The sequence below is a fragment of the Lemur catta genome, chromosome 6 (genome assembly GCF_020740605.2).
Source record: "Lemur catta isolate mLemCat1 chromosome 6, mLemCat1.pri, whole genome shotgun sequence".
Taxonomy (NCBI): domain Eukaryota; kingdom Metazoa; phylum Chordata; class Mammalia; order Primates; family Lemuridae; genus Lemur; species Lemur catta.
In genome coordinates, this window is record NC_059133.1 from 53,064,134 (window position 1) to 53,078,425 (window position 14,292).

General features: G+C 47.0%; 2 protein-coding genes across 9 annotated transcripts in view; one reads left to right on the forward strand and one right to left on the reverse strand.

Moving 5' to 3' along the window:
- Positions 1-75: 75 nt before the first annotated feature.
- NABP2 (nucleic acid binding protein 2) lies at positions 76-7,112 on the reverse strand. Of its 6 annotated transcripts, none has more exons than XM_045553670.1 (7): positions 6,899-7,106; positions 4,740-4,841; positions 4,167-4,305; positions 3,979-4,050; positions 3,719-3,800; positions 3,561-3,624; positions 76-588 (listed from the first exon to the last, which is right to left on the reverse strand). In XM_045553670.1, the coding sequence occupies exons 2-7, from the start codon at positions 4,816-4,818 to the stop codon at positions 389-391; spliced, it is 636 nt and encodes a 211-aa protein (XP_045409626.1). In that variant the 5' UTR covers positions 4,819-4,841; positions 6,899-7,106; the 3' UTR covers positions 76-388. The 6 variants fall into 6 exon arrangements, with proteins under 6 accessions (XP_045409626.1, XP_045409623.1, XP_045409624.1 ...); XM_045553667.1 differs by having other exon boundaries at positions 6,823-7,106; XM_045553668.1 differs by lacking the exon at positions 6,899-7,106 and adding an exon at positions 6,546-6,809.
- A 136-nt stretch (positions 7,113-7,248) lies between these two features.
- The window catches only part of RNF41 (ring finger protein 41), a 28,469-nt gene continuing 21,425 nt past the window's right edge, over positions 7,249-14,292 (forward strand). The window contains exons 1-2 of one of the 3 annotated variants that reach the window (XM_045553660.1): positions 7,249-7,446; positions 10,338-10,522. The gene's annotated coding sequence lies outside the window, so the exon portion shown is untranslated. Of the gene's footprint in view, positions 7,447-10,337; positions 10,523-12,034; positions 12,077-14,292 lie in introns of those variants that run through there. The other 2 variants (XM_045553662.1, XM_045553663.1) reach the window with 2 other exon arrangements.

Below are 14,292 nucleotides of genomic sequence, written 5' to 3' on the forward strand. Positions count from 1 at the left end.
CTCCTAGGGAGGGTGCCTTCCCAAATGCCCAGCTGCTAACCTCTTCCTTTTTCCACAAAAAGCAAAGGAGTCCAGTCCAGAGTGGTAACATTTATTAGGAAGGAGGGTTTCAATTAAACCCCCATTTCACACACAGAAGAAACAGATTGTAACTGTTGTTTCTGAAGCGGAAGGAAGGCAGGCAGAGGGTCCTGAATCCCAGGGGACAGGCAGCTTTAGCTGAGTGGATAAGGCCACTGCTCACCACCCCTCCAGTAAAGTTTAGTGGCTAAAATACTGCTCCCCCTACCCCAGTCCCAAAGCCAGCAGCCCAGTAAGAAGGCTGTCTTGCTCTCTGGCAGAGACACTTGGATATGGTTGGTGGCAGGAAGAGAGGAAGAATGTCTTGCTATCTCTTGCTGCTCCTGCGGGTTTCTTTGCCGTTACTAACAGGGTTGCTGGAGGGGCCAGGAGGGCCTGCAGGTGTGTGGTTGGGCTGGCTTCGAGTGATTCGGGTGCTAGGGGGGTGGGAGGGAGTGTGAGGGGGATGCGGGCCACCACCAGGACCTGGTGGAGCACTCAGTCCATTCCCGTTCTGGCTCTCAGACGCTAGTTGTGGGAGAAGATGAAGAAACACAGGAATTAGAGGGTTAAAGGAGGAGAGGGGTCCATCCCAAGGCCAACCTCTATGCCCCAGAGAGTGGCACAGTCTTCACCATGCACGACTACACACATTAATTCCAACTAGACCAAGTGCAAAAGAATGTGGGTTGGGAATATGAATGAAGCCCCAGAGAAGACTCAAATAATCATTTTGGAAGTTGCTACATGTATTCTATTTTTGTTTCTTTGTTTTTTTGTTTTTTTTTTTGGTCTCGGCAAGGCACAAGCTTTACTTCCCATCAGAAGGGCGCTGGGGGCAGCAGGGGGACCCAGTCTATTTTTGTTTTTTTTATTTTCCTTTTTTTTTTTTTTTTTAATGAACTCTGGTATAATATTTTTCTCTCTTACTCATCTCTGTATCATTGGCAGTCAGACTTAGAATTAGTTATTTATTTCTAGGCTCAAGGACCTCTGACAAATGCCTCTTTACCAAAAGTGATTGTAAAACTGGAGAAGCATGGGAAGGAAAAGGGCCTGAAGTTTCTGTGTTAAAATGTAAGGAGGGGGCCGGGTGTGGTGGCTCACGCCTGTAATCCTAGCACTCTGGGAGGCTGAGATGGGAGGATCATTTGAGCTCAGGAGTTCGAAACCAGCCTGAGCAAGAGCGAGACCCCAGCTCTACTAAAAAAATAGAAAGAAATTAGCTGGACAACTAAAAATATATAGAAAAATTAGCCGGGCATGGTGGCGTGTGCCTGTAGTCCCAGCTACTTAGGAGGCTGAGGCAGTAGGATGGCTTGAGCGCAGGAGTTTGAGGTTGCTGTGAGCTGGGCTGATGCCACGGCACTCTAACCCGGACAACAGAGTGAGACTCTGTCTCAAAAAAAAAAAAAAAAATTAAGGAGAATCTTAAAAAACAACCAATCAAAAATTGGTATGTATGTGTGTACCACAATGATGATGTTCATTTTTGAAAATATAGATAAGAATAGGCAAAAAGATTATTATACAGAATCTTCCCCTCTAAAGATAACAAGTCGTATTTTTATATGTATTTTAAATGTGTGATTGGAGCTAGGTGTGTGCAATGACTTCCCTGAGCTCCCATAACTTCATGCATATCACTATCATTGCATTTATCACAGTGCATTATAGTCATTATCTGTATGTCTGTCTCCTGCATAGACTATCGGCCCCTAAAGGCAGGTGCTGTGTTTTATTCCTTGGCACATAGTAGGTGCTATATAAACATTTGTTAAATAAAAGCAGAGGCCTGTCCCTCACATACATAAGGCACTATGAACCCTAAATGGCATAGAAGTTATAGGTTAATGGTGCCGTGGCATCAGCCTAGCTCACAGCAAGCTCAAACACCTGGGCTCAAGCGATCCTCCTGCTGCCTCAGCCTCCCAAGTAGCTGGGACTACAGGCATGCGCCACCATGCCCGGCTAATTTTTTCTATATATATTTTTAGTTGTCCATATAATTTGTTTCTATTTTTAGTAGAGACTGGGTCTCACTCTTGCTCAGGCTGGTCTCAAACTCCTGAGCTCAAACGATCCACCTGCCTCAGCCTCCCAGAGTGTTAGGATTATAGGTGTGAGCCACTGCGCCCAGCCATTAATAGTTCTTAAACCATATCCCTACTGAACCCTGTTGCTCTATTGGACTAAGATATCTACAACCAAAACTAAAGAATAATGGCCCTTTCTCAATTCACAGAAAAAGTTAGGTGAACATATAGAAGTCAACGTTAAGTTTTTATATCATATATTTATCACATATTTTGTACCCATCAGCAGATGACAAAGTGAATAAACATGTGGTAAATAAGTATTAGGGGCAAACAGGCTTAGATGTGCCTTATTAAAGATCTTTTTGTAAATTATGGATTCATGGAGACCTGAAAATATTTAATAGTCATATATTCTGTTGGAAATGTGGATGCTAATTTTTTTCCCTCTACTCACTCAATCACTGAGTCACTCTCTCAAATGGATGTTAATTTTTGTGGTGGAATTAAATGTTGTTATTTTTTAGTTGTATTAGGGTTCTCTAGAGAGCCAGAACCAGTAGGAGACATATATATACACACAAACACACACAAATATTTACATTCACATTTAAATATGTAATGGGATTTATTATAAGGAATTTATACAAATTTTATTTCATTTATTTATTTATTTGAGACAGAGTCTCACTCTGTTGCCCAGGCTAGAGTGCCGTGGCGTCAACCCAGCTCACAGCAACCTCAAATTCCTGGGCTCAACCAATCCTCCTGCCTCAGCCTCCTGAGTAGCTGGGACTACAGGCACACACCACCATGCCCGACTAATTTTTTCTATATATATTTTTAGTTGTCCACATAATTTCTTTCTATTTTTAGTAGAGACGGGGTCTCACTCTTGCTCAGGCGGGTCTCAAACTCCTGAGCTCAAACGATCCACCCACCTCGGCCTCCCAGAGTGCTAGGATTACAGGCATGAGCCACTGTGCCCGGCCCCTGGCTACTATTTTTATTTAAAAAAATTTTTTTTGTAGGTTCTCTTTATGTAGCCCAGGCTGGCCTCAAACTTCTGGCCTCAAGAGATCCTCCAGCCTCCCCTTCCAAAATGCTGAGATTACAGGCATGAGCCACCATGCCCAGCCCAAAAATATTGTTAATAAGGTACATTTAAACCTGTTTGCCCCTAATATTTATTTGCCACATGTAGAGAAATTGTTTTCCTTTTTGCCTTTGAGTAGCAGTGGCAAAAGGGTACCGAAGTTGTATCAGTGACTGAAACAGGTTCCCAAATCTCACCATAGGCACTTGCAAAAGGTATCAAAAATGAGGGGACTGGGAGAATTGGTTGGTGGGGAATATACGCTGAGAGAAGACAGATTTGGAAAAGGGATGAAGGAAGTGTATCTTTCCAGGCTGGAGAGAGTGGGAGAGCTAGGAGGATCAGTGAATAGAAGGGAATAGATTTACCTGGAGAAGCGGTGGGGGGTCCAGTGGTAGGCTGGGGAGCCGTAGGGCTGCTGTCGTTCTGCACCTGAAGGCACAGATTACATACTCAGACCCTGCTCCATACCATGTTTCTTGGCCTGACCTGCCCTCCTTCCCCACCATCGTGGTCCTGGACTCACCACTTTGTTGGGTGCCTGCTGGGTGCTGTACTCTGGGTTTGGCTCACTGAAGTTAGGAACCTCAGAATAAACCATACAGAATCTGCAAGGGGTGAAAGTAGCTAAAGCCTTGGACCCATCCTCTGGGCCACTGCTTGAGGCCTCAGAATGGTCCAGAAACAGAGCATGAACTGCACACCCTTATTCCGCCTCCTTGCAAACCTTAACTTTTGCCCCTTGGGCTGGTGCTGCTTCATCCCAATCCCCAAGACAGCACTTACTCCCCAATCTTCTGCAGATCACCCCCACGGCCAGTGTACAGTGTCAGACAACCTTTGAACACTGAAGCGTACCTGTGGGGGCAAAAAAAGCAAGATTCAGAGTACTCAGAATACTTATAGGGAATGTTAACCCCACCCTCCTTGATTGTTGCTGTCCTTGGAAAGCCAGGAGTCACCAGCTGGTTTACCCTTTGGTGAGCCGGATAATGTCCCCAGGCTGGATCAGGTTGCCCACGTCATCCCAGACGGAGATATTGATGCTGCCCGTTTTGTCTGCCACTTTGCAGGTCCGAACCTCGTGCCCGTCCTTTGTCTTGGTCACTCGGCCTGAAGGGAAGAAATCAATGGGGGTGGAGGATGGTCAAATAGATGGGGCAGTGGCGGTCAGAGGGATGAGATCTGGATATCGGTGGGGTGAGGGAAAAGGTGTACAGAGCAAAGCCTAAATCCCTGGGGCATGAGGGGTTGGGAGTGGGGTTGGTAATGGAGGAGCCAGCACCATGGAGAGGGCCCCTGAGTGGAAAGAGGCCTGCGTGGCACTGAAGCCATGGATTTGGCAAGAGTTCTGTCTATCCTATACCCGAGTGCAACTGTGTGTGCCAAAGTCTGAGAGAGAGAGAGAGAGAGAGAGAGAGATCGGGAGTGATCGGTGTCTTGGGGCGCGCCCTGCCGTCCCCAGAGCAAATTCAGAACTCAGGCAGTGTTCTCCCCTTCCCGCCACCCACCCCCAGCGCGCGAACCCACCGCCCCAGCATAGCCACCTGTCTCCAGCACAATGAAGATAAGGTTCAGATTCTTGAGCCCAGGCTTGATATCCTTCACAAAGGTCTCCGTCGTCATGCTGCCCGAGCCTCTGCACCCCACTGGAAGGGGGAACAGGGAACGAAGGCTCAATGCTTGGAGCCTTTGCCCCCATGCTCTACTTCCCAAGGCCTACCTATTGCACCAGGCTGGGGTCAGGCAGCCTCAACTCCTCAAACCCTTCTAAAAGGTTAGAAATGAACTTCCCCAGGAGCCTCCGACTTCAGGATCAGAATTTGGGGGTCTCTGGATAGTCCACTTCGGGGCTGGAAGGCCCCCTGCCGGGATGCTCTTTCAATCTCAAGCCCCGAAGTAGGGGAGCCGACCGAGACAGAGGTAGGGAATCCGGTGCAAAGCCAGGGAATAGACTCTTACTGGCCAAATCTTCCCGAACCCTGATCGGGACAACCCCGGACTCGGCCCATCCCCTCCCCCACCCACAGCCCACCACCCACCCAGCCAGCCGGCCCGACTGTGCACGCCGCTGAACCGCCCGCAGGGGGAGCCACAGGCCCCGCTACCACCGGATGTTGCCCGATGGAACGCGGGAATGCAGACATTCCCGGAAGTTTCCCCCGGCTGGCCTCCCCCGGCCAATCAGCACCGTGCGGGCGCGCCCAGCGTTCTGTCGCCTGCCCCGCCCAGCCAATCGGGATCCGAGACTCGTGCGCCGCGAAGGAGGCGAATTTCAGGTATTAAAGGAACCTCGGAGGTAGTTGGATCCGCAGGGAGGGGTAGGGGGAAGAACCACCACAAGGAGGCGCCCAAGGCCCTAATTTTCCTTGTCTTGGGTGGGAGAATGCATTTAGGCCATTTCTCTCCAAGGAGAGACACAGTAGGAAAAGGACCAAAGGCTTTGGAATATTACAAAGTTTGAACCCTGGCTCAGAGCTTCACTCTTTTTTTTTTTTGAGACAGAGTCTCGCTGTGTTGCCCGGGTTAGAGTGAGTGCCGTGGCGTCAGCCTAGCTCACAGCAACCTCAAACTCCTGGGCTTCAGCGATCCTACTGCCTCAGCCTCCCGAGTAGCTGGGACTACAGGCATGCGCCACCATGCCCGGCTAATTTTTTTCTATATATATTTTAGTTGGCCAGATAATTTCTTTCTATTTTTAGTAGAGACGGGGGGCGGGGGGGGGGGTCTCGCTCTTGCTCAGGCTGGTCTCGAACTCCTGACCTTGAGCGATCCACCCGCCTCGGCCTCCCAGAGTGCTAGGATTACAGGCGTGAGCCACTGCGCCAGGCCAGAGCTTCACTTTCTTTCTCCACAATTCTTAAGTTATATAAAAAGCAGTGCCTAGCACACAATGGGCACTTATAAAAGCATTTCCTTCTCTTCTTCCACTACCCTAACCCTCATCTTTAATGCACTACCCAGCTCGGTCAGGGCCTCTCGGAAAAGTGACATTCACGCCAGAGACAATAGGCTGACTCACCCCCTTTGGGGGAAATGGAACCCGACGACGCATAAAGAACATTTGCATTAGCCCCTCTCATAGTTTGCAAGACCTGTTCTTACTGCTCTTATCTCACTAGATCTCAGAGTTCCCCTAGAGGATCTAAATTTTAGTTCCCTTTGGGACCTGTCAGATTGTCAACAAAAGGTAGCTAGCTCTGTACTGTTGTGTATAAACCAATTACATAAAGATATATTAATGTGCATTACCATTTGCTTAGCGAATATCCACAACAAATACTATTTAATACCAGATTAGACTAAGAGGTCATGTAACTGTAATGCTTTGGCTTGCTTAATTAATCCCTTACCTTCTCCTAGAGGCTTTGGGCTCCACCTTGGCTTCCCTTGGATCCCAGGTTCTCTCCCGTCCACACCCCCCGACCACAGTGTTATAAGGAAATCAAACCACAACCCAGGAAAGACATTTTTCTCTTCCTTCTCTCCTCTTAGGTGTTTCAGGGAACTCTATGAGTGTTCGGGGAGTCATCGTGGATACGGCAGGAGTGCAGCTGGGAGAAAGGCAGACAACCTACTGAGCACCCCAGATCTATGCTTTGCGGTCAGACACTCCCTTGCTTCCCACACCTCGGCCGCCTCGTTAACTGCAGTATCCATTCCCATGACTCGGAGTCATAAGGTCAGAAGGCTCTAGGATCCTGACCACGGATCTGGAAACGGGAGAGGGGCTGAGCAGGTCACACAGCAGGTCAGCCTCCCCAGGACGATTTCGCACCACTCCGCATCAGCTCTAGGACAAGACACGTGCGTCTCTCCAAAGGGAAGCGTTGCCTTCCAGGGAGTCAGCACGGGGGCTCAGACGCTGACGTTCACGCACGGCGGAACATAGAGTTCTCCCTCCCAAATGGCTATATAGTCCTGGCTGAGACCATAAAGACTTCCGGTCTAGCGTGGAGGCCCGGCTAGCCTTCGTCCCTCCTCGTTGGACGCTCCTGGCTGGTAGTCTAAGTCTGAATTAAACAAAGAGGCGGAGTTTGGTGACGAGTTTCCTCCGGGTTGCGTAGCAGCGGTGGGCGGGGCAAAGGATCTGTCGGAGACGGCGACAAGTGGTCGGAACCTTCTTCCCCCTCCTTCCCCTATCCCTTCCCTTCCCAGGAAAGGCTGAGATTCGGCACCGGGGCTGTCCCGTGGCCGTTGCGGCTTCAGCTCCCACCAGGCCAGGGTACGGAGAGTCGAGGCCGCGTCCAGGCGGTGCGTACTGCGCCTGCGCGGGCTTCCACCTAAAACAGGGTGTGGGAGGGGGTGATGTCCTAGGGGGTTTGGGGTGGGGGTTCGAGATATTGGAATTCACGAGGAGGGATAGGCGTAAAGATGAAAGTGGGGGAAGGGAGCAGCACTGGAGAGGAGTCAGGAGGTGAGAAGGGGGCTCTGGAGGATGGGTTGTTGGGGAAGGTGGGTTGGAGTAGGGGAGCCTTGAGAAGTGCAGGATGGGGGCTTGGGCTGGCTGGAGGACAGGGAGCAGCGGACCTGAGGGAGCAACCTAGTATTTAAATAGGCCATGACTGACGGGCCAGGAGGGGAAGAAGGGAACATTCCCGGGACCAGCCTGGGCAGTGGCGGCGGAACTTGAACCCCCGCCCTCAAAGCGCCATAGCTTGGCTCCTCTCCCATGCCTTGTCTTTGGCAGCCTTGTCCTTCTCTTTCATTCCTTCCCCGATCCTCTTCCCCTCCCAGCCCTCCCTGAAGAACTCTCACATTCCTCACATCCCTGCCCATGATTTGCAGCCGGGTCCCCTCGCATGCTTCACACACCACACACCGGAAAGCCTTGGAAAGCCTTCCTCAAGCCCGGACTCAGGGAAATTGGGAGTGGGGAGTGGGGGGCCAGAGAAAGAGCGGAAAGCCAAGGAGGGGGGTGAGAGCGTTTTGCCTGAGAAATTGATAGACACCTTCCCCATTCTGAAACTGACTTCATTTCACTTAATAGCAAATGTGGCTGTTAATGAGGCCACCTTTCTTGGGGACTGGCCTGTGATAGTGTTATCCCTTTCTTTACAGTGGTTTTAGAGTCTGACAAACAGGGCAAGAGGCTGATAGCGTTCCTGGCTGATAGTTTTCTCCCAAATAGAAGTCGGGTGCATTAGTGGTAGGGAATGTGAGTGATGTAGTGTTACTACCTTGTGTGTCCAGCTGACCTGTGGCTGGGCTTCGTTCCCAGTAATTGAAAAGAAGGAACAAGCGTCCTTCAAGCATTTGTTCTCTAGCCCTCTGTACTCTAAATTTATTTTGCATTCTGTTGCTACAAATAATACTTTATCTGAGGATAGCAGTATCCAGTATGCTTTCACGTTTGTTATATCACATTTGATTTGCAGGACAATAAACAGAAAGTGAGTGTGTGTATACACACACACACACACACACACACACACAAGGTACATACATAACCTGTACCATTTACCCTATTTGTTGGTCAGTGACACAGCTAGGACCAGAACCCAAGCCTCCTGACTCATGGTCTTCTGCTCAATTGAAAAATCCTGTTTTGTTCTGGCCAAGGGGGCATTGAAGTAGGATTGGTCTTCCCAGTGTATGCAACTATTTGCTTTCTGAATCTTGTTACAAAAGGAGACTGACCATAGCCAACAGCACTGGTTCCCTGAAGCATTTCTTGAGGTACAGGTGCATATGCCAGGGTGTTGGGAAATGGAGTGTTACCAAAATGAAGGAAGCATTATGAGTGGGAAAGGAAGAGTAGTGGAGAGAAACATATCAACCCTTGTCTTGACCACAGGGAAGAAAAAGTGCCTGGCATTGCACTTTAGTGTCTGATTTTTTATTTTTATTTTTATTTATTTATTTATTTATTTTTTGAGAGAGTCTCACTCTCTCCTCTGGGCTAGAATGTTGTGGCATCAGCCTAGCTCACAGCAACCTCAAACTCCTGGGCTCAAGTGATCCTCCTGCCTCAGCCTCCCCACATAGCTGGGACAGGGTCTCACTCTTGCTTAGGCTGGTCTCCAACTCCTGAGTTCAAGCAGTCCTCCTGCCTTGAGACTCCTAGGATTACAGGTGTGAGCCACTGTGCCCAGCGATTTTTAAGCTGGTGTTTTAGTTTAAAAATACCGTGCTAAACACATTGTGGCTGATGAGCATAGCAAACTGATGAGCATATGTACCAGACTCAGAAGATGAAACGGTCTCTATTTTATGTGTAATAGTCATTATCCTATGCTTTCCTAACATGGCCCTTAAATAATTGATAAACATGTACTAGTAAGGAAAGGATTTTGAATAGTTGCAATTCTTCTGTATATAGTTCAGTAGATCCCTCAGCACCCTTCATCTGAAGCCTTTTCTTCCTCTGTTTAGTTCTAGCCACGTAGTGAGGAGTCTGGTCAGCCTAATCTTTCCTACTATCTCTGTCCTTCACAGTTGCTCACCCTGGAATATTTCCTCACTCACTGCCTCTTCATTTTTTCTTTTTTAAGCCTGATCCCTGACTTGTCAGAGTTGCCACCTGTACCAACACTCTTGAGCATCTTCTTCTCATGAAATAGTATTTTCCAGTTGGAAGGTAGGACCAGAATTTTTTTTTTTGAGACAGGGTCTCACTGTGTTGCCCGGGCTACAGTGCAGTAGCATCATCATAGCTCACTGCAACCTCCAGGGCTCAAGCGATCCTCCTGCCTCAGCCTCCCAAGTAGCTAGGACTATAGGTGCAGAATTCTTTTCACATGAAATAATTTATGTGAAAGCACTTTGGAAACATTAAAGCATCATACTGTACATGTAAGATATTATGGTTCTATGCATTTTGTAGCCACAGATTTGTAATCATTGACGTCACTTGTAGTTATGTGCACGGAATAAAAGAATCTTTTTTATCTCCAACAGCTCTTCTTCTCTACCTTTCCTCTTGTCCTTTTCTTTCCCCTTCTCAGCTATGTTTGAATCTACTGGACCATGTGTGTGATTCCTTAGCCACTGATTTCCTTCCTTAGAGGTTAGTCCTGTACGCCTTGCACTGAATCCTGTAGCGCGTAATGGAGTTGTTTATTCTCCCCAAGTCTGTCCAGTCTCATGACCAAGTGAAGGTAGTTCCCCTGACTTACCTTTCTCTTCCTTGTTCCTATTAATAGAGTGCTCCTGATTGTGACATCACATCCATCTCCTTGGCAATGGAGCTTATCACTAGGAAGGAAGACTCAGTCGGAGAGTAGCCAACAAGATGGGTTACTGGGAGCATCTCCTGAGTGGCACTGAGTGGAGGCATCAGGGGGTTGGAGCCTTGTGAACAGGGAGCCTGCCCCCCAACACTCAGAAGGTAAAGAGCCTTGATTCAGAATCTCATTCCAGGGTTCATCCTTCTTTATAATTCAGAGTTCCTTCTGCCCTTGAAGCCTGCTTCTTAAAACTCCTTTCTGCAGAAAGCTTTCTGTGATTAACCCATACCATCCTGTTCTCTTTTGCATGTTTATGTCTTACATTAATTATTAACTTGTTAGTAAGTTGATTAGTAAGTTTTATGTCTTTTTATATGTTTTTAATCGTGTGTTCTCGTTAGGCTCAAGTCTACACCTTAGTTTAAGGACAAGGATTGTGTTTTCTCTTTCTTCTTTGTATCTTTACTGGTAAGGAGATTATGTATTTAGGATGATGAAGTATAGGGTAACCATACAAATGGTGCTTGATGCTGGTGACCAATTGGGAGGTCATTGCTGGCCTTTGAAGCCTGAGGCCTCCCTTTAGGCATTAGGTGAATTCTTGAAGAATTGTGTGCCTTCTGCATTCTTTTGTGAATTGAATCAACTAAAATGTACTAAAGATGCCTAACTTTAATATCCCCTATGGCAAATCTTGTATGAATCACAGCATTCTGGAATTAAATAGAACCTTAGAATTCCTCACCTCACAAGTGAGGAAACTGAGTTCCTAAGAGGGGAAGTGATTTCACTTTAAAGAGTCTACTGCTTAAGTAAAAAAGACCATTTCCTTTCATTTAAAAAGTCAAGAGAATTGCCTCAAGAGAGCAAGGTCAGTTAGTGGTAATGCCAAGGCACCTTTTAACATAATTACCCTCTGATTTTCCGATTTTCGTTTTTCATGCTCAGTCTTAGAATCATAGAACTTGTAGAACACTTTATTTATTTATTTATTTATTTATTTGTAGATAGAGTCTTGCTCTGTGGCCCTGGGCTAGAGTGCAATGGCATCATCATAGTTCACTGCAACCTCAAACTCCCAGGCTCAAGCGATCCTCCTGCTTTAGCCTCCTGAGTAGCTGGAACTACAGGTACACACCATGTTGCCCAGCTAATTTTTCTATTTTTAGTAGAGACAGGGTCTCAGTCTTGCTCAGGCTGGTCTTGAACTCCTGAGCTCAAGGAATCCTCCCACCTCGGCCTCCCACAGTGCTAGGATTTACAGGCATGACCTATTGCCACACCCAGCCTAAAAGGTGGGGTCTTGCTCTTGCTTAGGCTTGTAGAGCACTTTGTTAATAGAATTTATATAGTCCAGGGTGCATCATTTCATGTAGAGTTAGGGAACTCAGGCTCAGAGAGGTTAAATAAGTTGCCCAAGGTCACACATTTGGTCAGTAATAGAGCTAGAACTAGGACTCTGGTTTCTGGATTCTTAACTTAGTTTTCTTTTTTCCAGACCTATTCATTAGGAGACAGGGAGATAATGATGAACTGTTTCAGAGACACTTGTGAGATCCCTTGCCATTTAATTTCTTGACTAGGTTGAAGTTCCTAGGGGTCATCTGTTTCCTTAGACCGGGGCAGTTTATGGAGCTCTTTTCCTGTGTGTCAGGTACTTTGTGGTCATTGGAGCTGGAGGATCCTCAGCCGTCTGCACCTTTGTTGTATTCAAGGTATGGAGGAGAGAGAATGGTAGATGGCATGCTATATCACTTATACCTGGCTTTTGCCCTTATGTTTTTGCCATGAATTCGTGGCAGCATGCTCGGTTACCCCAAAATATAAATCATGGGTTAGAGCGAATTCTCTAATGTTTCTCTTAGCGTGTGTGCCTGAATAAATGCGCATGGTTTATACATCTATACATATGGGTTCAAGAAACCGTGAATAGGTGAGGATAAATGTCCTTAGGAACAATCTGTTTTAAATTCCTAGCTCTGTCTAGCAGTGACCCAGAGAAAACAACCACAATAGTAAGTTAAAAGGGTATAGGAAGGGGTCCCATAAAGTTCTTGTATTTTTAACAAAAATTATTGTATAATAACGCAGACCAGTAATAAAGAGAAAGACCCCTGTGTAACACAGAGGAGATAAACTAACGTAATTACCTGGTTTGGTTATGGCCTATTGAATAGGAGTCTGGGAATGCAGTTGTCAGTTTAGGTTCAGGATGTTCAAATCAGGGAGGTTGGCAGAACTCCTGTAAGCCTGAAGGGACACTTCAGTGCTACTTCTTTTCAGCTCACCAATTTGAGTGAAACCTTCCAAGGCCTTTTCTTATCCCATACCTCAAGGAGAATATCCAAGAAACTGTGTTTCCAGTGGCTGTGGTCCCCTGGCTGTGACTCTTGAGGTCTCTGTGGTTTTAATTTTATTAAGGCTTCTGCCTCCAAGTGGTGAGCAGCTGAGTTCTTGTGAGGCATCCTCTTGGAATGATAACCTGCCCCTTTGACAGCCCCACAGTGTTGGGAGTCCCAGAGATAAAAAGGAATAATCAAGTGAACCTAGCCTATCAGATTTAGATTGTCTGCCTAGGGGCAGGGCAAGGCAAGCCTAGTCTTGAGCTAACTTCCAAGGTTACCTGTAACTATGTCAATATTTGTTTCCCATAGATGACAAATAGGGAATACCCTAACCAGATTAGAAATCTAAACTTTTGGCTGGGCACGGTGGCTTGTGCCTATAATCCTAGCACTCTGGGAAGCTGAGGCAGGAGGATTGCTTGAGGTCAGTATTTTGAGACTAGCCTCAGCAAGATCGAGACCCAATCTCTACCAAAAATAGAACAAAATTAGCCGAGCATGGTGGCACATGCCTGTAGTCCCAGTTACTCGGGAGGCTGAAGCAGGAGGATTGCTTGAGCCTAGGAGTTTGAGGTTGCAGTGAGCTGTGATGACGCCACTGCACTCTACCTAGGGTGGGAGAGTGATACTATCTCAGAAAAAAAAAAAGAAAAGAAAAGAAATCTAAACTTACCCTTAATTCTTTTTTTTCTTTTTTTTTTGAGACAGAGTCTCACTTTGTTGCCCAGGCTAGAATGAGTGCCGTGGCGTCAGCCCAGCTCACAGCAACCTCAAACTCCTGGGCTTAAGCGATCCTACTGCCTCAGCCTCCCGAGTAGCTGGGACCACAGGCATGTGCCACCGTGCCCAGCTAATTTTTTCTATGTATATTTTTAGTTGTCCAGATAATTTTTTTTTAATTTCTATTTTTAGTAGAGACGGGGTCTCACTCAGGCTGATCTCGAACTCCTGACCTCGAGCGATCCACCCGCCTCGGCCTCCCAGAGGGCTAGGATTACAGGCGTCAGCCACCGCGCCCAGCCTTACCCTTAATTCTTGAGGCCACACCCCTGAAAGGGTACAATTAGAAAAAGATGGATAAAGCAGGAGAACTTCCAGGCAGATAAAGGGGGGGTTTAGATTTAGGAAGAACATTAATTAGCATCTCTGCAGTTTTATAAACCATGACTTTATGGTAGGAACCTTGCAGCTCCTAACCCTGGCTGGTGACTTTCCACTCCCCGTGGCTATCTTTGCACCAATGGAGGCAAGTACTTTGCTGTTTATTTTGGAGTCGTGGGATCTCCAGAAACCCCATTAAGATAAATTTTCAGAATTTGTGTTTCTCTTTAAGACAATATTATTAGCATTGATTTAAAATGAAAATACAATGAAGCACAATACAAACTCTAGGCCTATTTTCTACATTGCCCCATAGCAACAAAGGAGAAAAGGTTGGCCAGGCATGGTGGCTCATTCCTGTAAGCCCAGCACATTGGGAGGCCAAGGTGGGAGGATTACTTGAACCCAGAAGTTCGAGACCAGCCTGGGCTGCATAGTGAGACTCTGTCTCTACAAAAAATTTTTTAAAAAAATTACGGGCCGGG